Consider the following 27,583-nt stretch of genomic DNA (forward strand, 5'->3'; position numbering starts at 1 on the left):
CGTACCATTATTACTTTATTTTCGCCTCTCTTTTACCTACATTTTTGCGATTACTTTTGTTTTCTAAGCATCAGTACCTGATCTTAAAACAGGAGGATGCCTATACTGCTGCAGACTAAGCCTATGTTTGAATTCTATTTTTATAATTATCTTTTACAGCAGAACTGAGAGCGAACTCGGTGATAAAATAATTTGAGTTAAATGTTTATTTTACTGGTCTGTGCGCTAAATCACAGATTCACGGGTTCTTGTTCTTTATAGATTTTTGACAATCATTTTATCATCTGATAAAATCTCTTGATTGGAGCAGGTGACACTCATAGGGGTTATTTTATGTGGAAGAAAAATGAGCCATGAAACTTTTAGATTAGTCAGATACCGCTAACACCACCCCAGGGGAAACCTTGGGTTAACTTAGCCAGTTTATAACCAGCTTTGTGTGACTGCTTATCTTGATCGTTAGCGATAGGATAAGTGAATCCAGACAGCGCAGAGATACGGTTGTGTTAAACTCGCACTGATGGGAAAACTTAAAGTAGCGCAGTCAAATTCGAGGTGGTGAAGCGGAGCCCACCTTTAGACGCTCAATTTCTACTCAAGCTTGACTTTATGTTTGTGGCAATTAAAGATAATTTGGGTCACAGAAGTCATTGAAATGAAACATGACTTTTTATTAATTCTTCCAGCATTACATCTGGTGCAAACACTGAGCAACATAACCAATGATAGGTCAGTGATCTTCACTATACATTTATTAATAGTTTTTCTAGTTCCATTTTTTTTTAACAAAGTGTTAAATGGGTGGAAAACATGTTTTACATTAAGAGTTTTTTGAGTCAGTTGCCACATGGCACAGACTGTAGCAAACTACAAGTAAAAATCTGTCAGGGATGACAGAAGGAAAGAAACACAATGTGGTTTAACGCTTCCTCCAAACTGGTAAAAACTTTGAGAAGGAAGGGAAAGGGAGAAGAGATTACTTACAATGAAGTATGACTTTACGATGCCGACCGGGGGGGACCCCCGGACCATGAAACAGTGGCGAACATAAGCTATCACAGAGTGAACATGCAGAAATGTCAGCCAGAGCAAACCAGAAATCAAATACTGGTTTTGTGTAGTAAACTTCGAAGCATGTTCAACTGAGATCTCCTCTGAAAACCGGTCGAAAAGTTTTAGTTCAAAGGAAGTACAAACGGGTATAAAAGAAAAATAATTTAAGTACAAGGAAAGGAAACTAAACATTCTCCATTTAAAAAAAATCATCTAAAGTGGAAGGAAATAAAAACTAGTTTCCTTCCAGTTTTCTAACAAGACCAAAGAGTGAGTGGAGAGCCAGTTTCTGTTACTAGAGGGATCAAAACAAACGATATTCATTGAGCCTGTTGGTACATTAGACAGTCTTTTAATTTGTGTTTTCACAGCTGCTAGCGTCAGCTCGACTTGTGCCAAACATCTAGTGGTTATGTTTCTCAACATGCCACTTAAACCTCTTCAGACTCTAAAGAGCACGTGGCCTCTTGGGATTGATCTGCTTACTGGCTTGCTCCTCCTCCTGCAGTGCAGAGCGGAATGACTTCACTTTATCTGTTGAGGAGAGCAAAAGCATTTCACACATTTAAAAAATGTAGCAGGATGGCTTTATTCTATTGTTAAGTGATGTTTCGGGCATACCTCGGAGCTCAGTGAGGATTTCTATCTTTTGATCTAGGATCTGCTCCAGCTGCGTGGCGTAAGACTCCACGTCATAATCCACCTCCTCCGTCATCTCCAGCAGCACCTTTTCATCTTCCAGCCACCGGATAGACTCCTGCTCAGAGGAGAACAAAGAGAAGTTATAAATTCACTGTCAGGAGCTGCAATTTATCTGGATTCATATAAGTATGTATGAGAAAAAGAAAGAAACGAGGAGAGCTGGAGTGTTTTCTAACCTGGAAAACAGCTCTGTGGTCCTCTAGGACCTGCTCCTCCATCTCCACCAACTGTGACACGGCCTCATGGAAGGTGAAGAGCTGAGGAGACACTTCTTCCTCCTGTGTTTACAGATCCAGCAGAAGATCCAGATTTAAACAAAGGAGATCAGGCATTTTTAAATAGCTACTTCTAAACTGTGGTTTCTTTCCCTTTATACGTCACGATGTCTCCAACAAACAAATATTCTTTAAACCTGAGTAAAAACCCACGTTTATAATTTGGGTTTTAAACCAGACTGAGTTCTTCTATTTGTGTTATTAATATATTATCTCACTCTTTTGTATGACGCATTTTAGTCAAAAATCTAATTTTCTTAAAATTGTTAAATTAAACGTACTTAACAAAAAGCTACAGCACAGAGATCATTTCTGAAATCTGGTTATCAGTGGACCTCACCTTCATCACTGATAAATAAAAGTTTCAATGTTAATCCAAAAACACTTGGGGTAGTGTAGGGGTAGTGAAATACGTGGCAGCTGCGATATGGTAAATAGGCTGGTACTTATTTAGTGCTCATATACCAGTATCTTGCACTCATTGCCCCTTGTAGGAGTCAGGGACTGAACTACTGAGTAATATACAGCCTTGTTTTACCTCCTGTTCCACAGCAGCCCTATTTTCAGATATAAGTTCCAGATGTAAACAGTCTGATTTGTGCTTCAAAGAATCAACTGTGAGCACTTACATTCTGCTCACAGAGAAGTTTAAGGTCGTCTCTTTGTGGTGAGATGCTCAGCCACTCTTCATCCAAGAGATCCAGCTGGTTGACAGCATGGATATTGGGGCGTCCCCCTTCCATCACTTGGTTGGGGTCCACCGTTAGTTCCTTTACCCTGCAGACCAAAAGAAGAAATAAAGAAACACATCAGATCGCAGCGACCACAGGTCAGACCTGTTCTTAACAAGGCTGATGTTTGGTTTGCGGTTCATGGTTTGTGCAGCATGGCAGCTTCATGACAGCAGTGATGTCATGCACAGGCACAGATGACAATGCTCAATTTCCAGATATCAGTTTTCATGGTAACTGGAGTCTGGGTGTTCAGAGCTCATGTTTAACTAGGCTCTCGCAGAGCTGATGAGCTGATGAGGGATTACAGCACTGTACCCAACCTGCAGGTGCCAGCGCCAATTAATTAGGACTACGGCCGGGATAAGGGATTACCCGCTGAGTGTTTGGCTCAAACAAAAGCTCACCGTGGATGCATTTGCCAAACAGCTAAAAGTCGAGTTTTGCACCAGCATTCTGACTTATCACACCCAGCTATCGCAGTTATCCCTGACATCCGGGGCATGAACAGCGATGAAACAACAGAGCAAATAAAAGACACACCCACACACACAGACAGACAGACAGACATATTGTTCTTCAGGATTTAGCAACACAATTTAAAAAAAAAAAAAAGTTTTGTCTACAGTTCAGATCAAAGTCAGAGCAGGGATGAAAAGATGAATCACATCAAAACATGCAGATGAAAAACAGAAAGGGGAAGACAGGAAGTGTAGCGCAGTGAGGAGCTGATAAATGAGCTCATGGGTGTGTTCTATAATGCATTAGATACACAAAGGGACAGCATGCACTGTGTGTATTTGTGCGTGTGGTGCTGTGCTTTGGGGAGTGCTTGACCTGCTGGGAGAGGTAGCAGCAAAGTCATCATACTCAAAGGTATTGGTGGGCGAGTGCTCAGGGCGGCTTCCCTGACCGCTCTGGGAGAAGGGGATATCTGACGGACTAATCCCAAACTCCTTCACTCTAAACAGTCATCATACCAGCACACAGAGCAGCAGAGGGCGGGAAACAAGAAGGAAAGAAAGTAGGAAAAAAAGGGGAAGAGGATACAAGAGTCAGAACGAACAAGAGTAAGCAGAGAAATTTGGAGTAGTACAGCTAATTTCAGATTCTATAAAAGCCACTGGACATTACAGAGGAATCCAAAAGAGCTAAAATTTCATAAAGGTGAATAATCCAAGAAGTTCCTGTAGCAAGAAGATACTGTCTAAATCACTGGAGTGGGTTATCTCAACCCCACCTGTTAGCGTAGCGTAGTGTGTTGAGTGTGTTCTCACAGGATGTCATCCCAGGAGAAATGGTTGCAATCTGGAGCAAAAAACAGAATATGTCATTCAGATTTATTTCATATTTATTAACCTGTGGAAGAGATTTGATAACATGGCCAAAGACAGAGGACTGACCATGCATGTGCGTGAGTTTTCCCCAATAAAGGAGTCTCTGAGGACCTGGGTGAGCTTACTGGCTCTGAATGGTGTATGGGGCTTGTTACGACCCAGAGCTCTGATACACTCCTGAAACAACAAGAGAGACATACTTGGTAAATTAAAAATAAAAAATAAAAAATTACAAATGGAAAAAGTATACATGACATTTCTTTGTTATTTTACAAATCAACAACAAAAAAACGAAGTGGTAGCCAACACTTGGGAAGGAGCTACTCCACTATCCCTTCACTGCACACAGACCTTCAGGGCTAACAAGCTTTTGTTGATCTCTGCTCCCTCCAGACGAGTCTGCCGGTCAGCGCTCGATGTATCCGCCCCCCTCTCATTGCCCGCAAGGTCGATGAGGGAGAACTTTCCATGCATCTTCCCCTTCCTCCGGAGAATGATCTGGAAAACGGCGTGGCTGCGAGATGAGTGAGCGTTGGCGGACGTCTGCCCTGATGTTCTTTTGGGGGGTGATCAAGATGATGATGAAGCAGCAGCAGCGAGGGCAAAAAATTAATAACTTCAGGAGAAGGAATAACATCCCCAAAGAACATGAATATTGTGCTAGACGACGTCTGCATGACAATAAATGAATTTCAGAGTTTTGATCTGATCACTGATCAAATACAAGAACACAAAGTCTTGGAATTCCTGAGAAAGTTCCTGCTGTCATACCTGCAGCTGTTTCCCACTTCAATGAGTTTCAGGACATCCTCTGTGCACTTGACCTCCTTCTCCTGCAGCCCCACCACCTGCACTTGCTGTTTCCCGTCCTCCAATACCCTCAGCTTAGCTTTACGATTCAGCAGGTCAAACACCTACAAACACAGTTCTGTCAGCATTAAATAAAATCTCTCCTTCAGAAAAAAATAAGAAGGAAAAAAATGATCACACATCACTTGCCTTCCCACTGTAGATTTCAAAGAAAGTTGCGTACACTTGTAGATCTAACTTTTTGTAGCTGGGTTTCTTCAACATGAGAAATACATCCCGAGCTGCATAGAAACACACGAGAGATCGAATTCCAAAACAGATCCAACTTATCCTTCAGTCAACAAAGAGCTACATCTAATGTGCTTACCAGCTAATGCATAAATTCCTTTAGAGCAGTCTTGGTTTTTCCCAGAGAAATCGCCACCCATAGTCTGTGACACAATGAAAAAATAAATATATACAAGTTAAAATGTATTTTATACACAAATTATATAAGATGCACTCCAACTACAAGGATAAAAGCCTTCTGTTTTCTTAAAGGCACATTAATTGTAACTCACGTGTGTTTTTCCACTGCCTGTCTGTCCGTAGGCGAAGCAGGTGGCCATGCCTCTCTCAAAAATGGTTTCCACAAGAGGTCTGGCTGTGAACCTGCAGGAGAAGACAAAACACAGTCATGCGCTACTCCATCCCCAAATTTATACATAAAATATTAACAATTCATTCATCTAATTTTGTTTGTTAGTCACCTTTCTTCTGACTAAAGGAATTATATTAACATGCAAAAAAAACAGATTTCAGTTTTTTATTATCTATGAATTTGCAACTTGAAAATGTCAAACTATGGCTGTTATTTGAATTAGTTTGGTTTAGTAACAATGCAAATAGATAAACAGTCATTTGTAGAATGTTTGTAAATGATTAAAAAAACCATAAAACGATCACAATCAACACATTTCGGTCAAATTCCGCTGGCCGAGTGGCCAGGTCGCACCCCTCAATGAGTGTGGCTGCGCTGATCCAGGGTTTCCTTCCCCTAGCCGATAATTTGTGGCAAAACACTGACTTGTTCATTTGTAGTTTGTGCATCAGAAACCGTTCAACAATTTTTTTTCCCCAGACATAGCTGTCTGCAAACATCTCTCAAAACTAAGCTAAGACAAACACTGCAAATACTGGAAAGTCTGGTTGTTCTTGATTGTGCGCCATTGCTTGGCAGAGATTCTCCGTCTGTGTCTTTGGTTGGCTTATCATGTGCTGCGTCACATAATATGAATCTGACTTGAAATTGAATAAATCTAACAGCTCAGATGTCGCTTCGGGTCACAAACCTGTAAACCATCTCGTTTGTGGTGCTGTCGTCAAAGGCGTAGTCAAAGCGGAAGGTCTGGTTCTCCAGGTAGCGGGTCAGGTCCACTTTTTGTTTAGGTTCATGAACCATCACCACATCCTTACTGGGAATGGTGATCACATCCAAATCTTTCACGGACAACTCTGAAACACAGCAGAGGCGACACTTTCAAATACAACAATATAAAAAAGTACTTAGCACGCAACATGAGGCGAAACTCATCAAAGACCTCACCTTTTTTGTTGAGTGGGCGTTTCCTCACACAAACGCATATTCTGTGCTCTTCAATCTGGGCAGTGCAATGAGAAGGACATTTATTAAACTTTGGATGAAGGTCAATTCTTACCGATCAGGAGCGAAGAAGAATTTTCACCAGGTCTGCTGTGGTCAGGGGCCGGTAGTCTAGACTGGCTCGGAAATCTCGGATCATGTACATGATCTCATAGTTGGGGATGGTGGTGTCCACCTCCTGAAGGACAGACAGACAACATGACAATTACTCTCATGTCAAATAGATACTCACTTCAATGTAAACAACTCTATGGCAAAAAGAAAAAAAAGAAGAACAACATCAGTGTACCTGAGCTCTTTTCTCCCTGAGCTCCTGCTGCTGAAGCCGGCGTCTTTCTCTTTTCTCTTGAAGTTTTTCCACCTCCTTCACGCAGTTTGACTTCCTTCGTGCTGCCATTTAGAAAAGAAAAACAGTAATTCTCCCAGCTTTCACATCATGTATCAACAGCTTTCTCTTCCCCTTTCATCTCGCTTGCAATATGTCACTTCTACTACTTTCCCAGCGTCTTCTATCAGCTTTCCTTTCTGTTGGCCTTTATTTAAACAGCAGAGAAACCTTGGGCTGGCTCCAACAAAGCAGAGCAGTGATACAGCTACTACACACCCGGATGCAGCGGCTGGCACACAGTGTCTCCCGCATAACATTAGCTGCTTGCTCTACATAACCAACAAAAGGCCTTTGCAGCACTGTGTTTCAACACCTTTTTATTTTTATTTGTGTCCTCAAACACAACAGGACATGTGACCTCTGAAAGGAAAATTAAAAAAAACAAAGACAAAACCAAAAAACACTTACAATGCAGGATATGTGCCTTGCATTACTGTTTTAATCCAGTCTGATTACAGTAAGAGGCTGTTTCAAATCAAGAATGATCGTCTTAAGAAGGTTATTCCAAAGCTCCCGAGCACCACACCCCCAGATTAGTTTTGTTTCAGGTCAATCAAACTATTAGTCACCATTATAAAGGAACACAAGTTAGCAAACATGTGAGTAAAAGCCACTTTTAATTCAATGCAGAGTTCATCAAAACTATGTTATTCGATTAGCCCCGGCTCAATGCTCGCCGCTGCAGCCCCAGCTTCCCGCTGCAAAGCCCAGCCCAAGCCTTGTGACACAGTCCTGGCCTCCTGCTGGCTCCAGTCCCTGAAAACCCAGACTATCGGAGCAGAGGGATTAATAATCTGCTCTAATCTGTGAGGAGAAGATGAACTGGGTCAGCACCGGGACAAGAAATATAAGACGAACTCAGCACCGTTACTGCTTATGGGCTATTCAGTCTGTGTGGAGGGGAGCTGAGGGGGTGAGGAGGGGGGACAAGGCGTTCACATCATCCTCTCAGCCTTCCAAATGACAGCGAGCACTTTGAATAAAAGGCTATCATTGCTGTCTGAGCCCAGAGACGTAACACACATTACCGCAGGCTCTTCCACGTGTGTGCCCGTGTGTGACTCAGCAGAAACCAGACACACACACAAAAAAAAAAAAAAGCAGCACAGCCAAACGACACCACAATTTTTTTCCCCTCCTAATACCCAGAAAGCCTGTCTGCTGGATGGATTGTGAGTGTGCTGCTTCTTGTCCACACAACAGCTCTGAGCAGTATGTGGCAGACATTTGGCTGAGCGATCTTCTTGTTTGACTAGCGGTCTATCGGACTCTATTGGAAACTATCAGAATCACTGTGAAGCACTGAGGGCAGGGGTAACATGCAGGTGATACATACAAAGCTGTCCAAACTCCTTTCTGGATAGCGGCTGATGTGAGGACTCTGTGATGAACATGTGGTCAACAAAGACACGACATTAAAAGATTTTGATGGTATGCTTTTGTGCGATCGATGCATTTTTACTAACGCTGACAGTATATTTGGATTAAAAAAAAAGAAAAATCTTATATGGATTATACTTCACATTTACATAAAGGGATTAGGCTAGAAGCTTTTGGCCAACTGCTTAAAACTGGTTTCTTGAAATGATCATTTTCTTGACAAATGTCATGATTGTTACCGTTCTGTAGCTGCTGCTGTGTCTGGGCCTGAGTGGGCTGTGCAGGCTGCTGCGATGGAGGAGGTGGAGCAGGCTCTGGCTGCTGAGGCTGTGGAGGTCTGGCCCGGGTTGGAATTGCTTAAGACACAACACCACAAAGATTAAAATACAAATATCTCTGATCCAAATGCCACTACCAAGCAACACTAACAGCAAACCCCCCCCCCCCCCCCCCAAAAAAAAAACAAACCCTTACACCAAAATAATTAAATGAATGAATATTAAAAAAGGAGGAAGGAGGAGGAAAGAAAAAAAAAGATAATAATAATAATAATGAATAAATACCCAGAATATGTTTACTTTGGTCAAATTTGTTAGCACAACAAACGTGGATGGTTCACGTGTACTGAAACTATAAGGCTGTGAGTGTTATGTTTGTATTTCAGAAAAATGCTTTCTTATAAATAAGGAAGTAGCTGAAAGTAGTGGGTAGTTCTATATATAAATGGATTAGTCAGTATTTATTTATTAATCTTTTTTTTTTTTTTTTTTTAAACACCGGGTGTCCGTACTGATGCTCCACCAAAGGGATTTGTGTCTCCTCCTGGTAGCTTTTTCTTGTTTGCCAAAAGTGTAAACGACTACACTGGAGTCACTATGTTTGCATTGGAGAACATATTCTATTAAACTATCAATTTTACATTTAAACAACTACTGCCTGCCCATACTACAGTACTGTTTGACCAGTGTTTGCTGCTTGCCATGAAATGAGTATGACAAGAAGCTTTTATGAGACCATAGGTGCATAAATGCAAAACGGCATATGTGTGGATGTAAATGAGAAGCTAATGTCAAGAAATAAAAATGATATGATGCTTTTATAAATGCTTAAAAAGTTAGTTCTTCCTGATTGCACAGGAAGAGTTGATGGACAAAAAACAAAAACAAAAAACCCCACAGATTTTTTGCATTCTAGTAAAATAATTGCTAAACTAAAGTGGGCAAACTCATGATGGAAATAAACAAAACAAAGACTGACAAACAAAAAATAGCAATCCATAGAAAGCAAAAATTTCAATAACAATTAAACCACCATAAATATGTGAGGATAATGTTGCAGTTCCTCAAACCTCTATTATCTCTGGATGGAGTATCATTCTTAGGAGGTGCTATCGTCCGTCGGTTCTGTGAGGGGAAACCAAATAAAGAGAAATGACTACTGAGTTAGTTAGTGTGATTCCTACTTTTGTTGTCACAAAGTTCTAGACTTTTCTTATCGTGAGTACTCTGCATACAAAAATACAGAAATACACATGCTTTTTTGGAGGCGGGTGGTTAATGTATCCACATGCTGCAAGCCATACTGTGTGGCACAGATGGAGACACAGAGCGGCACAGGTGCAACAGTACCCTGTTCCCTCACTGGCAGAAATTTTCCTGTAATTTCTGATCATTTGACAAATGTGAATATCAGACAAAAATGTCTAATATTCAGTACTGGGTAAGTAACAATTTAAAATTGGACTTTACTAAAATTCTAGTTAGATCTCTGACAAAGGAAAAACCGTGATGATACAGCTCACGCCGCAAAACACACAAAAACAATCTTGAGTCTGGGTGGGCTGGTGGTGAGACAAAAGGATGGTGGGAACCTTGAGCCCTAAATATTTACTGAATTTAGAAAGAAAAAAACCACTGAAGACTCTCACCTGTTAGTCTATATTTATGACACATGGTGTAATTAACAGGACCAGTTAGCTGGTTCCTGAGAAGGATCGAGGTTCTATAAAAAGATCCATCATACTGAGCCGCACAGGTCACCCGAGGAAGCCTGGGTGCTAGCCCGTGAATGAGGGATGAGGGTGACAAAACAAAGAGCTGCAATTCTGAGCAATGTAAATCACACGCTACACCTTTAGGTGCTCATAAGGTCACACAGCACCACTCACCTTTGCAATTTTGTTGACCTTCACACATGTGGGTGTAGGAGGGGGTGGGGTCTCTGGACTAGGGGCAATTTCTTCATCTGGAGCCACATCTGGATTAAGTGCAAATATACTCTCCAAGTCAATCTGTCCAGAAACAGAGCAGCATAAAGTCAAGTGATTCTGTCTATGACAGGGTGTTCAGTCAGTTTGAAAATACAGTGCATCACAAAAGCCTAAAAAGGGCTTAAATGCGACCAGTTTTGTACATAATTAAGGTGGACAAGAGTCTTCAAACTACCCCCAAGTGCTTATATTTAAACTTGGATGTCTCTTGTGTGCTGAGTAGTCAAAATTATTCATCAGATTTATTGCAGTAAAGCCAAAGGGTGTTGACCACTTTCTAAAACTGCTGCTGAATGTAATTTTTAAAGTTCTGTACTGTAAATTTCACCAACGCTCCATGGGTGAAAAAGCTCAGAGACAGACTTGCTCCATGGACACTTTGTCATTTTGATGGGCTGAGAATCAATGCTGCAATTAATGGACAACTTGCTCCAACCGTTTTTATACTTTAAAAATCTAGGCAATGTGCACGCTGTATAAGCATTCACATTATTGAGATCCTCCTGCACTTAACTACTTCTGCATACTTTGTGCTACAGAAACCATTCTGGTATCAAAATGTTCAGCTTTTTCTGGAGAACTGTGCTTTTATGAAGAATTCAATTTTTTATGGCATTTTGCCACCACTGTGTGATGACATCCCCTGCTCTTTAAACGGTGCTAGAAGAATAATGTGAAAAAACTTCTCTTTTTTTCATGCCCAAATCGTTTGCCTTACATGTATAAGATATACATCAAAACATAGCCATCCCTGTCCTCTTTCATCCAGTGTCATTCAGCAATTTCTCATTTCTCTTTCTGTTTTGTTGGAGGGAAAAAGTAAACAGCCTGAAGCTGCCATCCTCTGCAGTGGTTGCTTTGTTTAAAGTTCTTTCCACAAACTAAAGTTTTCAAACAGTTGTAACATCTCCCTCTGTGTGTTTGTATGTCTCTGAGCTTCTGTGCAGGATTATGATTAAAATTCAGCTAATAACCAGCATGATCATAGACTTGTGTCTTAAACACAACTGGGATGACTCCTTACAATAATCAAGAGGTGCACGACCGGCCGACGCACCACAAAGATTGTGTCTAGCGACACAGGAAGTTATGTCAAAATCGTCACACGGCTAAACATTTATGGATAAACATTTCTCATTTGAGATCATTTTTCATTTTGATGAGCTTCAGCTCCAAGTTTAGCATTTTTGAAGCTCAGTTTTGGTACCTTTTTCGCTTTATTTCGCATATTTTCAGTTTTTGGTACTGTTGCTGGCCGATATTTTGCTAATCTTTTGCAATTAAGCTGATTTAGCAAATTCAGCTTTGAATATTTCAAATATTTTTAAACATTTCAGGCAACATTTTCAAATTGCAGCATTCACATTGCATTTTTGGTAGAAAATGCTTTTTCTAGTATTTTTTATTGTCTTATTTGGACTGTGCGTATGTGCTCCAAAGACAGGGCTGAACCAAATGCAGAAACAGACATTTTTATATAAATAATTCTGCTTATCTTTGTGCTTTTTATTATGTCCATGAAAAATAATTATGAAAATGTGATGCAGCAAGCCTGCCGCCAGATGTACTGTTAAATTTTCACACTGTCTACATGTGATCAGAGCTGCAGGGTGTGCAAGGGGTGATGTGTGGTTGAACATGCAGCTTAGTTGCATAATCACAGCAGCTCCTGAATGCTTTTGGATCTATTATTCATTGCTTTGGAAAATAAAAAGCACTTTGTGCTGTTAAGGAAGCTTTAAGAGGTAAAAAACGGTGGTAAATAGTGGTTTACCTCTTTTCCCTTTGTGTCTCCATTTTCTATCCACTCCACTGTGACGCTCTCATTGTCCTCGTTAAGTGAGGTCACCATCGCCTGATGTATACGTCCTGTAAAAGCACCAGAGATAAGATGAACTCAAACATCAGATTAGCAGAAAAACATAAATAGCTGAAGGTAGAAAATATTGGGACAAAAATCACTGTAGTGCTATGGAAAATTAAAAGCATTTTATTGTTTAGTAAGTACAACAACAACATAACGTTGTTGCATTTGCCATTCAAACCCCATGATTTATGAAATATAAAAAGGTCTAATTATCACCTGCTACCATGATCAGATCTGCATGCAGTCTTGTTAAAATAAAACTGTTTTTATTTGGATATACACTGACTTTAAAGAATATATAGTATATTATTTAAAAACATAACAGGGTAGGCAATCTTTCTGATGACGAGTGCCATCTAAAATTTTATGATTGCATTAGCAATAAATTTAATAACACTCTATATTAACAGTTACACACTATATAGAACCACTTTATAGAATTATATTTGTTCGCAGATGTTGGCAGCTATCAGCGAATAGTTATCAGCTATTTTGAAACAAAAAAAGACATTTTTATCCATAACAGCAAATGAACTGTACAACAGAAAATACAAATGCTATTTATGGTCTCCTCACAACAATAAGTAAAATAAACTGGGCCAATATGGCATGTTTGTTAATACAGGGATACACATGTTAATGTGATCTCTGGTCTCCCACTCAGAGACACAGGTCTCCGAGTGTCCAGCATTCAGACGGCTACCTGAGGACACTCTTCATATGAGAGAAAATCTGCTCACACAGATATGTAGAGCCAAATACTGTCAATAAGGCCTCTGCAATGTTCTGAAGACAGTTAAACTTGTCAGGTAGTGATGTCCAGCAGGTGAAAATGCGAGCTCCATGAACACGCACAGCTATGGATTCCAGCTGCTTCGATGTTGCCATTAACTGGCATTAACTCAGCCAGTTAATGTGAGACAAATTCAGCTGCTCATTAAAGATTTCTGGTTTGATCAGAAAAGAAAACATTGGTCCATACACCTGAAAGTCCTAAAAACACATTGTGAATTCTGTCTCGAGCACAACGAATGTGTCTATCAGAGCTAATTTGCGATGTGCACCGCTGGCCTGGCCATTTATTTTTAATGCACCTTCTCAGATTAATTCACTGCGTGTCGTGCCAAGGGCTGGACTGGGACAAAAAAATCAGCCCGGGCATTTTGACTAGAGACCGGCCCACCAGGTATTAAAGCCATAAAGCCTTTGAATGAAAACAAACGCTGTTGTGACAGTGATGTACAGTCTTGTTGGTATATGTATGATTTCTATTCATTTTACGTCAGATAAAAACTTTGGCTGTAAGCTTCAGATAATTATTTAATAACAGCCAGACATTTTAAATGAGAATAAGAAAGTATTTCTTTGTGCCCCCCTTTCCCTGTTAATGCCCTACCTGGCCCCCTGGCAAAACTTTGCTAGACCCGCCCCTGCACAGTTACCAGCTGTCAGCTACCTAAAAAAGGATCCTGGTGTTATTTGTCTCTCAGAAACAGTTCATAACTTCCCGTCAACTCATTCATGTCACCTAAAGGTAAGCCTGTTTCTCCATCACCTGTTCAGCTCTGATGATTCAGTAAGGACATCTCCTGGTTTCATCCTCATGTTTCCCTCTCACCAGATAACCAAACCGATATCATGACCAGCAGCTTTACAGCTGTGGCTCCAGCAAACATCAGCTGATACTAGAAATTAATATTAAATAAATTCTAACAACAGCTTATCAAGCTTAAACGTGCTGCTGTTGTTTAGCGCGATGTCCGGCGGTTTCCTTTTTCTGGCGCAAAGTGGGCGACAAACAATAGAGTACAGCTGATCAGCTGATCATTGATCAGTTTCATGATTGAAGTAACAACAGGAGAGAGAGGAGAGAAGAGGCAGCTGTGCAGCATAACGACAGAATAACTCCTTTGTGTCTTTTTCCATTCTAGCTGAAGTCCGGGACAAACTGTTCCTTTTCAGCTCAATACAAAACGCATAATATTTTCTCTGAATGCGGGACGACTCCGTCTTTTTACGGGACGGTTGGCAACTCTAATAACTAACCTTATGAATAAAATAAAGTTCGCTACAACAATGCTGATGAAAACTCCGTCATGCTAGCTAGTACGCAGTACGAGTTATTGTAACTGACTGTAAAAAGTCAGCACAATGAAAATAAACTACACCAAACTTGGTTTATATTTGACCCAGATAGACAGGTAGGTCATAACTTCTTACCTGAAGTTCAGTTCACCTGACACTCGGACCAGCGGCCGCCTCGGGTCTCTGCTCCTCCTGCCTCCCCTCTCCCTCATCCACCTACCAGCCTCCACCACTTGATAATGTTACTGAATCTGTGGAAGCTCCGCCATAGCCACCACCAAACGAGTTATTTTTACACACCGGCCAGCATCTGGCCAATCCACCACCTGTCATTTTTTATACCCTTACAAAAAATAAATAAATAAAAAAAATCATCCGCCCACCGAGCAAATGCCCGGTATGCCCAATGACCAGTCCAGCTATGGTCGTCCCATCAGTTAACCCTTCGCGTGCCAACTGTAGCACGCGTGCTTAGGGTTGCCGACCCCTGCTATATTATAATTGTTGTGTGACGACCCACTGATGTATTCTATACATTTTACATTTTCAGTTCTGTTTCTGAAGTGTTGTGCTCCAACTTTTTTATTATTATGCCATATACATTTAACCTAGCTTCAATTAAACCATTTCATTACTAATTATATAAGCTTATATTCACCTTTATCCTCACAAACAAAGAATCTAGTTCCAGATAATGCAGGCGTTTCAGTGAAATGTTACCAACACAAAACCCGCCTATGCTCACCAACAGAGGCTTTTATTTCATTTCCATTGTTCTGTAAGTGACTGAACAAATTGGGTTTCTTGTGAGAGGAAGGCAGCAGGCTGAGGCTAATCTTGGTAAGTTCAGACCAGGAGGTTTGATAATGAAACGTTAGCGAGACTCGGATAACGGAGATGAGAGCAGCTGCTGTTAGCCTCTGTGCTTCTCTCCGCCCCTCTGTCTTCAACACTGCAATACTAACAGCTGGAGAAAAAAAAAAGAAAAAGGACAAAAAAGAAAAAAAGCTGCTCAGCCCTCCCATTTCTGCCTGTGCAGATCCAACTGCATGCTGCAAAATCCCTTCACTATCTAAGCTCCAGTATCCATTATTTAGAGACACAAAGAGAGCAGGCCAGCAAAGATGCTTTCAGTGTTCTCATGTGCTGAACATTTGATCAATTTACCATACAAATGTTTCACATTTGCAAAAAGCAGGGAAAATGATTTTCTCGCAGGGCAGCCATTTATTCAACAGAATGCATATGTTCTATTTGTTAGGTATATATCGCGCACTTGTGATAGCGTTATTTCCTTAAAATTTTGGTGATTTAGCAAGATGTGGACATCCAGTATTTGAGCCATTCCTGTGTGCATTTATAGAGGATACAAACAGCCACAAAAATACACAGAATAACAAAGTCAACCCAACCCCCCACCCTAAAAAAAAAAAAAAAATTAGTTGAAATTGATTTACAATAAATCACAAAGTTTTAAAATGTAAGAGTGGTTTTATACTTGGTCCCTTTCAGCCCTCAAAACTAATTTAGTTTCTGAACACTCATTGTGGTTCATGTAATCTGTCACCTGTAAACACAAAGGGTTTTTTTGTTGTTGTTGTCATTACCTCCCAGCTGGATGGATAGATATATAATTAAATTATTAATTGATTTAAGTATCATGTTCATGTGCAATGACAGCTTATCTTACAAGAGAAACTTATACTACAATTCATTTGGTTTTGTTATTAGCAGGCAAGATGCTTTCACATTTTATTATCAGAGAAATCAGCCACATGCTATTATAGAAAACTTCCATACAGGCAGTAATGATAATAGTAACTAATCCAAACATAGACATGAATTTAAACAGGAAATGTACATGTAGCTTTTTTTTTTTTTTTTATTCTACTGCTGATCAGATGTTTACCAACAGTATACAGTCATCCCCCACTATATCGCAGTAGAGCAGGGCGATATGGCCAAAAATATTTATCACGATATATATTTGAAAATTTGAGATAACGATATAACTAACGATATAATTGATGTGAGACAAAATACAAAATACAACTCTACAACTTTACTAGCGCAAAAACAAAAACATCCATTTATTTTCACTTAAACAAGCAGCTGTTTTTTATTTTCATTAAAGCTATATAAAAATTTAACAGTGCAAATGCAAATTCCTTGCTGAAAGTTTAACCAAAGGGCATTTCCAGTAGAAATGGGCTGACATATCCTGAGCATAACCATGTAAAATATCCACTAAAGTTAAAAAGAGGTGCTTTGCAACATTAAACTGCAGTGTGCCAAATAAAAAAGTCAAATAGATATTTTTCGGACCATAAAGTGCACGGGATTATAGGGCACATTATGCGAAACAAAGCAGTCAGATAAATCAAACTTTATTCAACTCATTCTTCTTGTTTCCTCCACTTCTGTACCATTGATTCATTAATGCTGTATTCTATCACAGCTGCACTATTCCCATGTTGTTGCAGTATATTAATGACTAACTTCATATTGTGGATGGATTATCTCAGTTGTTCGCCTGACTGAAGTTTGGTCCGTTTACTGCATCCTGCCATGCGATTGCATTTGTCTCTAACCATCAGGAACCCTCATGTTAACTTTTATCGAGTGGAAAAGTATTAGCATTCATCCAGTGGCGTGTCTAGAAAGTTTTTGTTGGGGGGGGCCAGGTAGGGGCACAGATTTGGAGAAGGGTGGCAGATGTAATTGGCAGATAATGTTAAAAACAATTCTACCAACCGTTAACCATAATTCAATAACCCTGTAAACCTAATAACCGAATGCGCTTTTAACTCTTATTAGAATGAGATTTTAACCACTACGGTGCAAAGTTTTTAGATACTGCGTTGATAAAGTACAAGAGATACAATCAGTCAGTGTTTATTCAGCAGTCAAGGACATCAATATTTGCATAGTATTTTTACTGACATGTAGAGCACATATGTTTTGGGCAAAAACATTTTTGAATATTAAAATACGAACATTTTTAACATACAATTGGCAAATTAGCCAATGCAAAACCAATGCCTGTTAAAAAAGAAGAAGATAATCTTCTCACAAACTGGTGTTTGATTTTGAAACAGGAAAAAAGTGGGGAAACAAATGAAAAGACTAACATTTGAATAACACCTGAAAGCAAGTAAATACTTTATATGCTGCCTTATGGTAAACTTTGGTAATATTGATGTATAAAGAACAACACTGACTGATGATGAAATACAGTCAGCTGGCATGGTGACACTGCCAGTATTAACCTGCAGGGCTGGACTAGGACAAAAAATTGGGCATTTTCACTACAGACCGGCCCACCAGGTATTAAAGCCATAAAGCCTTTGAATGAAAACAAATGCTGTTGTGACAGTGATGTACAGTCTTGTTGGTATATGTATGATTTCTATACATTTTACGTCAGATAAAAACTTTGTGCCCCCCTCTCCCTGTTAATGCCCTACCTGGCCCCCTGGCAACACTTTGCTAGACCCGCCCCTGCACAGTTACCAGCTGTCAGCTACATAGAAAAGGATCCTGGTGTTATTTGTCTCTCAGAAACAGTTCATAACTTCCCTTCAACTCATTCATGTCACCTAAAAGGTAAACCTGTTTCTCCATCACCTGTTCAGCTCTGATGATTCAGTAAGGACATCGACTGGTTTCATCTTCACGTTTCCCTCTCACCACATATCCAAACCGATATCATGACCAGCAGGTTTACAGCTGTGGCTCCAGCAAACATCAGCTGATACTAGAAATTAATATTAAATAAATTCTAACAACAGCTGATCAAGCTTAAACGTGCTGCTGTTGTTTAGCGCAACATCCGCAACATCTAGCTAAAGTACGGGACAAACTGTGTCTCTTCTCAGCTCAGTACGAAACGCGTAATATTTTCTCTGAATGAGGGACCATTCCATTTTTTAAGGAGCTGTTGGCAACTCTACTAACTAACCTTATGAATAAAATAAAGTTCACTATCAGTAACATCATAGCAACCGAACAGCTGTATAGAAACGCGTCATGCTAGCTCATGCAGTATGAGGTATTGTAACTGACTGTAAAAAGTCAGCACAACGAAAATAAACTACACCTAAACTTGGTTTATATCTGACCCAGATAGACTGCAGGTCATAACTTCTTACCTGAAATTCAGTTCACCTGACACTTGGACCGACGGCCACCTCGGGTCTCTCCTCCTGCCTCACCTTCCCTCATCCACCTGTTGCCTCTGTGGAAGCTCCGCCATAGCCACCACCAAACAACTGAGTTATTTTTACACATCGGCCAACATCTGGCCAATCCACCACCTCTCATTGTTCATGCCGTTACAAAAATAAATAAATAAATAGAATTAGAATTAGAATTAGAATTCAACTTTATTGTCATTGCACATGCACAGGTACAGGGCAACGAAATGCAGTTTGCATCCATCCAGAAGTGCTTTAGTGATATAGATAGATTACAATATATATTAGCAATAATATAGATATGTGAGTATATTACAGAAATGGGTCTATTATGGTATGTTATAATGTACACGGTATGAAGTATGTTGTGAATATTCTATAACTCTAAGTATGTACAGGCTGTAGTGAGTACATGCTATGTACAGGATATGAACAGGATATAAATATGAAAAACTATACAGAATATGAAATGAAATAAATAACTTTACAGAATCTGGGATATACAGCTATACAGAAATGGGAACTATGCAAGTTGTAAACAGTTGTAGGATTAAAGATTATCGAATGTACAGAATGATTATTTACACAGAGCTATACAGTAGTGCAGTTAAGATAAGTGAGGGTGTAGATAGTTTCTACAGAGTCATCTGTACATAAGTCATCAGCCCACCATACAAACGTCTGATGGCTAGTCCAGCTATGTTAACTTGTTAATCTTTCGCCGAAAAAATGTTTTCCGCAGTGCCGTCTTTCGTGCTTGGCTCTCCTACCTTTGCTAACATGATGCTCATAGTGCAGAAGCCGGTGCTGCATTCACTTACCCTCGAATATCTGAGCTTCACTGTGAAACCATAATCGTACATTTGATATTTCATTAAATTTTATTGTTTTAGCTTCGGGGTGGCACCTGGGGTGGCCAGTCTGGTTGGGGGGGTGGCCTGTGCCCCCCCAGGCCACCCCGTTGGACACGCCACTGCGTTCATCCTCCAGCTTCACTGTTTATGTTATGCTAACTTAGCTGTGTTGCTAGCGATCACATAGCACATCATTATATACCAGCTAGTCCAACTTCAGTAACCCTACAAACGTCACTGCTATTTCGTTTTCTGTCTTCATTTATGTTGGAAGTGATAGCAGAGCTGTAAGTTTTAATTTTTTCAGAAATCTCTCAGTCAGAACATGGTATACCATGGTTAGGTAACTAGCGAAACTAGCGAGCTACCTTCCGCTAACTTCCTGCTAACTTCTAACTCCTGTAAATGTAATAAAGTCTGTTTTCATGGATGCCTGGATGTTAAACTTAATTGTTACACCTGTTAAGCAGCAATCGTGATTGTTTTATTAAAGATGAAAGAATTTAGACAGTTCTTAACTCTCAGTGTGCCACAGTGTTCGTTTGACTTTGGGACCTGAAACGGATGGAGTTTTGGACCCAGATTACTCCCAGATTTACAAGCACCTTAGTCCGACATATACGGTAATAATGACGGTCCGCTTGCATGTTCTACAAAAAAAAAAAAAAAAGTGCTTTGGTGGGTATCTGATGGATGAACACCAAACCAGTTCTGCATCACTGAAGTTGCACCATTTTTATAAATCGATTCTGTTCCATCCGTTTCATTCAATGATCCGCTTTCCCCCTTTTCATTTTCCGCTGCTGCCATGCTTCTTCGGCCATGTGCGTATGAAAACAAAGGCACTGCGCATGCGCGTATTACCCATATTCTATCGCAATATTTTCTTATCGTTGCCTAACATTGTACTGGTATTACCGTGAACGGTATAATATGGCCCAGCCCGATATCGCAGTTCACTATTTGTGGCCTCGCTGTTTCGCAGATTTTTTTTTGTGCAATTTCAATTTGTCAATCAATCTCATGCAGTGTCTCCTGTACAGTAAAGAATGCGTTCGGCTTATCAAATTTACATATATCTTCGATCACTAGCAGTGGGACTTGTCACCGGCGGGTGCCTTTGGTTTCATTGTATAATACCGCACTTATTTTTCTACGAAGGTTTGAACTTTGAGAGTGTTTAAACAAGAGAGAAAAGTGTGAAAATGTTCATGCATGTCTGAGAAAAGTGTATAAAGTGTGTAGGGAGGGGTTTTACAGCCTTAAAACATCTATAATAATTGTAAAAAATAAAGTTGGCTACTTCGCAGATTTCACTTACCGCGGGTTATTTTTAGAACGTAACTCCCGCGATAAACGAGGGATCACTGTAATAAAAATGTCCCAATAGAGATCGACAGACCATGTGACTGATCGCTTTACCCATCGGCTTCCAGTGGCTGTCATGCGACCGGCTATGGCAGTTAATAATACAGCTTCTTGCCATTCTTTGTGTCTCCGTTTATCTCTGTAACTGTTGTCTTGTAATAGCCCGTGCGCGCTAGCCACTTGTACCTACAATCCTTTGCGGTTTTACTCCGGAAATTACGTCACATTTTCGATGTCTATAGCTTTGATGGAGGTTGGCACCGAGTCTGAGGAACAAACTGTCTGTAGGGTTGACTGGAGTAGACAGATCTACTCTAAGATCCTGTGTGGCTGTTACGACTAGGTCGCTTTGGACCCTAGGCACGAGCCCTGAATGGTAAGATATTTCTGCCCGTTTTCTCCTCATACACATCAACTTGCACTGTAATGAAGGAAGTATTCACATCCTTTACCCAAGTAAAAGTACTAACACTATACTTGTACTAATTAATTAGTTACTTAATTAGTTAGAAAAAGCTCCAAAAACTGTCGAGGAGTCGAGGTCTGAGGGCTCTAAAGAGTGAACAGGAAGATGACCTAGAGTCAGAGTTGAAGGGTACCAGAAAAATCAGGTCTTTGTTTAAAATGCAATCACACTATAAACACAAAAAGAACTAATTTCTCTTTTGTTGGTCCACTTTAAGATTGTTGAGTTTGCGTCTTCTAAAAAGAACGATATGTAAAAACACTCTTGGGTGTCAGAAGCTATAAAAAGTTCTGTTTCCATTAGTGCTACTCATAACCAGATGGGTGACCTATCACAGGTATTGGTCCACCACAAACTACATTCATCCACAAAAACTGGTCTTTGGAAAGATAGACTCTGAAAAAAAAATCTAGCTAAATTATACAGTGACTGGGGGGAAGAGACATGTGACATTAAATGTCACACCTCCAAGAGTAGCAGCACTCAGAGGATTTATGGAAACAACTGTGCTAAGCATGGCTCTCCAAATCACTGCTCCATCCTGCTAACCACCCTGGAAAAAAACGGCTGCCTGCTTTTGCCAATGTCAAGCAGCAAGCCACCGACCACAGACTTCCTGTGGCTTCATCGCGATCAGACTCAATAAACTACTTGGTGCATAAGTAACAGCAGCAGAGAAGAGAACAACTTCGCCCAAACTACTTTGATAAAACGAGACAAATGTCCTATTATTTTATAATATGTAAATCTGAAATTTAAAAATGAAACAATATGGAATGTAAGGGGTTATAAATAACCAATAATTATCTAAAACATAATAATAGCAACAACAAAAATATAATTTTACACAAGAAAATCTGCAGCCCGATACATGTACTACTTAGGTGGTAACCAACAGACACCGCACGATGTTATCACATTACTTAATTAATGATATGATACAATGACAATTTTTAACATTTTTCAGCATGCTGAGTACTGCAGTAACATATATTCTGATTTATGGCCGTTTTTCAACTCAAAGTTAAATAAAGAAGGCGGCCATGAAGTTAAAAGTTAACACAATTAAGTACACTTTAGTTATTATTTTGAGATTGTCAAGCACACCAACACTGTCAGTGAAGCCTGGACATAAATGGTGCCAAAAAGACCGAGTCAGCATGCTATCAGCCTGTGACTGAATGGGATCAAGCAAGCAATTACATCCAATCAGTTTCTGATAATAAAGTAATTAGCTGTGATGAATCATCAAAAAATGCTGTCTACATAGGAAGAAATTCACATATAATTATTAAAGTTGGTCTCAGTAACCTTCCTGATCTACAGGAATATCACCAGAATACAATCAACTGGCAGCCAGTTAAGCTGAGTCCCCTTGAGTTGTGCTCATTGACAAAGACTCATTCAGACTGTCTGTCTGCATTTATAAATTACACAGCAATTATTTATGAGTCTCTAACAATCTCTGAGAGCGACTGCAGTGAGTCCAAGTCCAACTGTGAGTGTTTGCTGGTCTGTCTCTCTGTGCTGGCCCTGCGATACAACCCGTTTAGGGTCTAGTTTGCCTCTCACACTGCGACAGCTGGGATAGATCCACCCCTAACGCTGACCTCAGTGGATAAGTGGTTAAGAAAATGAATGGATTAAATGATACATAAACACACTATTCTGTTTTTTATTACAGAGATGGAGATGTATTTATTTCCCAGACACAAAGGAGGAAATAAATAGCAACAACCCCCTCCCCCTCCAAATCAATCATCAGCCAAATTGTTATTTTAATCACCCATGAACACCACATCTCCAGTTAGAAGTTCTCTTAAAATACAGTACAATACACCTATTAATGGCCAGACCTCCCTACTATTATACATACTGTTATAAAAAATGCCCAATAAATATCAAACCGAAGTCCTTGAACTATACTATTATAAAAGGGGTAGATCTGTTACATTAAAGTGACAGCTAAATGACACAATGCTCAACAGGTACTAGGGGTTGAGTGGATAAAGTTCGTCTCACTCTAAATGTCAATTTTACACAGGTCATTAGGTTCAGATATAATAAGGACAAGGCTTGTTTTAGGCTCATTCATAACAACCCACAAACACAAGAATAACACTAAGGCAGTGTAACTGTCATATGATCCTGCTGAAACTGATGAAGTGATCACTTTCCTCCCAAGTCTGCTAACTTTGCAAGATGTTTGTTGTGTCAATGAGCCAACAGTTGGATCTTCACTGTAAAATGCCAGCAATTCGTCTTTTCTGCTATCAGACGAGACTGTTTAACTGAGCCTTATAGTGAGTGCAAATGCCAAGAGAGGCAGTCATGATGAACCCATAATGCAACAGTACAAGACATTTCCCATGAAGAGGCTAAGCAATGGTGCTGCTTGTAGACATTTGCTGTTAGCAGTGGCAGGAACTATGTAAACTGAACCTCAATAGCAGTAAATGGCACTAAACACAACACTGAACATCAGGAGCTTGTGTAACCTGTTGTACCCAGAAACGCATGTTTTAAAGTACTAACAGCATAGGTATTAAAAAACGATTTATTGATTTAATTACAAGTAAAATTATTATTTTTGTTATTACATTTACTTTCAAATGGCAAGGCAGACATGCCTTTTAATAATCGAGAAGTGACAAATTTCCTTAACTGGAAACTATCCTACCGTTCTTTCTGCAAAGCTACAGACCCAAACGGACAGGTTTCAAGGACACAGCATACGTCCAGACACTGTACATCTACAAGATCCACATGAGCTATTGTGCAGCTGTACTCTCTGACCTTGCCAAAGACGGGAATATTTATTTCCCCCCCAGACTTTAATAAACTCTAACGGCTGCCTACATCTTCCTCACAGACATACACTGTATCCTTAGACTTAAAAGAGCTGAAATACCAAGTCACAACCGGGCTTGTTTTACTGAATCCCCCATCAAGTGCCCCACTTTTTTACTAAAACCTTGCTGAATGGGTACACTGACACCTCCCAGGAGCAGAAGGGGCTTAAAATGGGGTGCTCTAGTTCTGCTAAGCCTGTGGAATAAACAAAACCCTCAAAGCATCGTTTTCACCCACAGAACCAGAGACACCTATTAATGAAACCATATCAACATGGCACACATTCAGAAAAAAATGATGTAGTGTACAAACACCACACAGACCCTTGCCTCTCCGGTACTCCACTCTGCTCTGAAAGACTTTAAAATATATAAAATGCCAAACCATAATATTTTACTTAAAAACAAACAAACAAACAAACAAACAAAAAAGATAAAAAGAAAAGAGGAAAGCCCAAAAATTAATACTCAATATTGATATCCAGGAACAATTAAGAGTATAATACCTTTAAAGGTGCACACATCATCCTCTGATGACTGGAGGTAGTCTAATTAAACTGCTCCTAATTATTTTCTATAAGACCTAGCTCTCAACAGGAATAAATATGAAATGGAAAAAACACAGAGGGAGCGAGTGAGTCCTGGCAGAACAGAGGGAGCCGGCTGCAACAGATGGGGTGGTGGCTAATAGCATGAATCTGGCTTGAATCTGAACCAGTCCCCAGAGAGAGAGAGAGAGGGCAATCCCTGCTCTGGATACAACACCAGACAGACAGAACTGGTTCTTTCTGCAGCCCTGCTGTGCATCTAGTTCACATCTCACTCTTGATCTTAGGACAGAGATTATGGATTTAGGGACATTACCAATGATACTAACCAGCACCAGTGGCTGCAGCACACCTCTGGCACTAGCTTTCAAGCTTATTCCCGTGTGCTTTGTGTACAAGATTGGTGCTGTTTGAGGGTTTGTTGCAAAACAATTTCACTGGGTGTAGCAAAGTCCCAAAAGGACCAGCAGGAATGACACAAACTTCTGTGTCATCTTTGGCTCTATAGCCCTGAAGCAATGCCGAACAACTACACAGAGCAGCAAGAATAAAGCTGGCATTCACAGAAAGGAGAGTCATACAACAACCAGCCTCTCCCTTTTCTCGGTCTACTCATCTGCTAGCCTTCAGAAACAACTTCAGCTCATGTGAATGCAGTTTAACCCCCCTTTTTTGTAAGCTATTATGGCTACATTTGTAGTACCACTACAGAAAACCGAGGGCATCAGTAGATGCCTCATATTTAAGGTTACACTATCTACAATTATATATCCTTGGCATTGCCTCTATTAAATAAAACACTATCATCTTTTATGACCCATGCAATACCAAGAGTAATAGAGGAAATAAAGGAAAGAGTTATAAAAAATGGCTTACGTATATGCTCTTATTACAAATGTATTTTTATGGCAAATGACCGTGATAAAAGACAATATTAATACAGGATTTTAGACCTCAAAAGGGTTTCCATAACAACTAGCGGTTCGGTTTATTGACAGAGCATTTAATAAGCTAACAATGAAAGAAAGCGGGGATAAAATATAACCAAAAACCAAAGTGCATGTTAACGAAACCGATTTTACTGCAGAGCCACTGCTGTGTGAAGCCGGGAAACAGCACACAGCCTTTGGCTAGCCATAAGCTAACGCTAATCTTGCCGTCTACGTTAGTTAGCTAAGCTAACCGGGTTAGCAATCCCGCTAGCTTGGCTAATTATAATTTTGAATTCCCTGTTATAATAAATAATTTAAGAGACTAGGTGGCGCTAGAGTTAATATGTTTGTATGTTTGATAAATTCCAATCAAAGACATTTGCTGTTATCTAATGATAAGAATCTAGAGGTATCGGGAAATATCTTCTGAATGGGCATGCTAACAAAGGTAAGGCGCCCATTCAAAGGCTTAGGCCGTGCTGAAACTCTCCGCCCTGACAACTAATATGAATCTGCAGCTAGCGTTACGCTCTGCAGCCAGAAACAACGGTTGCTATATTCAACAGCAGCGCAGCAACAAAGATCCCCAAACAACTTACACATCGCGACGGGAAAAATAAATAGACAGGGTGAAACTTACCATCGCTGCGTTTTATCTCCACATAGGTACCAACGACTATCTTCCCAAAGCCAGACGCCATTCTACATCACTTAAAAATGAACAAATACAGGACTAGAGACTTATTGTAAGCCGAGTAAAATCAGCTTCTTTGGCAGTCTTTGGTTTGGGAGGAAGATGCAGTCAGTGGCAGCATTACGCATTACGTCAAGAGCATTACGTACCTACCAAGAATAGCAGTTTCTTTCCGGTCAGCTTTTTCAAAATAAAAACGTTATGCGGCTCATAAAAGCATTGCATTTACTACAGTGTTTATAATTGTTATTTCTTTAATCATAGGCTGTTCCTGTAAAATATTGGATTTCCCATTAAAGTTAATTGCAAAAACTATTACCTTTACTTGTACATGATCACTTTGGGTGCAAACACACCATAATATATTATAGCTATTATAGGCTGTTGTAATTGACTCCAAAATGAACAGATGTTGTTAAGATTAGTTTCCTCCTAACCAACTCAATGATTTAAAATGCTAGGTAATAATAATAAATGCTCATTTTTCTGTAAAACGAGCACTTACATTGAGCTCATGTTTCAAATATATGATACTAATCTATAAACATATATGACATAAATAAATAACTGATAATAACTGATAAGTAATGCATTTTTTTTGGTATGAACAAAATCCCTCTATTGTGCAATTTATGCTGCAGTGGATGCAGTATACCACCTGGTGGTACTACTGCTCTAATAGGTCCAGATAAGATGCATCACAGTTCTCTGACTTCTTCACTACGTACGTAATGTGGAAAAGATGCCAATAATTTACCTACGACATTTATGACGTTTCATGTGTAAACCTCTAGGACTATCACTAGGATATGGAGAGGACCAGCACACCCAACAGTCGTCATTTACAAAAAATGAAAAAAATATTACTTGCACTTTGCATAACACTGAAAGTGTAACTTTGGTCTTTAGCAATATTTTACAGGCATTTTTTTCAGCCCAGTCCTTGTACCTGATTCTCAGGGGATTTTTTTTCATGTTTTTGTTTTTAAGCCACAACCAACCTATGAATCATTCAATAATAAAAAGAATGCATTCAACTTAAGGAATGAATCAGTTTTGCGTCTACACATAACGAACAAGTTAGAGATGTAACATTATCTTTAGATGCTTTGTTACCAGCAGCCTGTCAAAAAG

At 39.8% G+C, this 27,583-nt stretch overlaps 1 protein-coding gene across 4 annotated transcripts; it reads right to left on the reverse strand.

Moving 5' to 3' along the window:
- Positions 1–647: 647 nt before the first annotated feature.
- kif2a (kinesin family member 2a) lies at positions 648–26,616 on the reverse strand. Of its 4 annotated transcripts, XM_026186636.1 has the most exons (22): positions 26,396–26,616; positions 12,362–12,456; positions 10,486–10,608; positions 9,667–9,721; positions 8,558–8,674; positions 8,275–8,319; positions 6,840–6,940; positions 6,633–6,728; positions 6,494–6,548; positions 6,240–6,402; positions 5,469–5,559; positions 5,276–5,339; positions 5,098–5,189; positions 4,870–5,012; positions 4,450–4,654; positions 4,165–4,275; positions 4,002–4,069; positions 3,599–3,724; positions 2,660–2,807; positions 1,932–2,033; positions 1,675–1,810; positions 648–1,587 (listed from the first exon to the last, which is right to left on the reverse strand). In XM_026186636.1, the coding sequence occupies exons 1-22, from the start codon at positions 26,454–26,456 to the stop codon at positions 1,502–1,504; spliced, it is 2,283 nt and encodes a 760-aa protein (XP_026042421.1). In that variant the 5' UTR covers positions 26,457–26,616; the 3' UTR covers positions 648–1,501. The 4 variants fall into 4 exon arrangements, with proteins under 4 accessions (XP_026042421.1, XP_026042422.1, XP_026042423.1 ...); XM_026186637.1 differs by lacking the exon at positions 8,275–8,319; XM_026186638.1 differs by lacking the exon at positions 3,599–3,724.
- Positions 26,617–27,583: the final 967 nt, after the last annotated feature.

Source organism: Astatotilapia calliptera, chromosome 12 (assembly GCF_900246225.1).
Source record: "Astatotilapia calliptera chromosome 12, fAstCal1.2, whole genome shotgun sequence".
Taxonomy (NCBI): Eukaryota; Metazoa; Chordata; class Actinopteri; order Cichliformes; family Cichlidae; genus Astatotilapia; species Astatotilapia calliptera.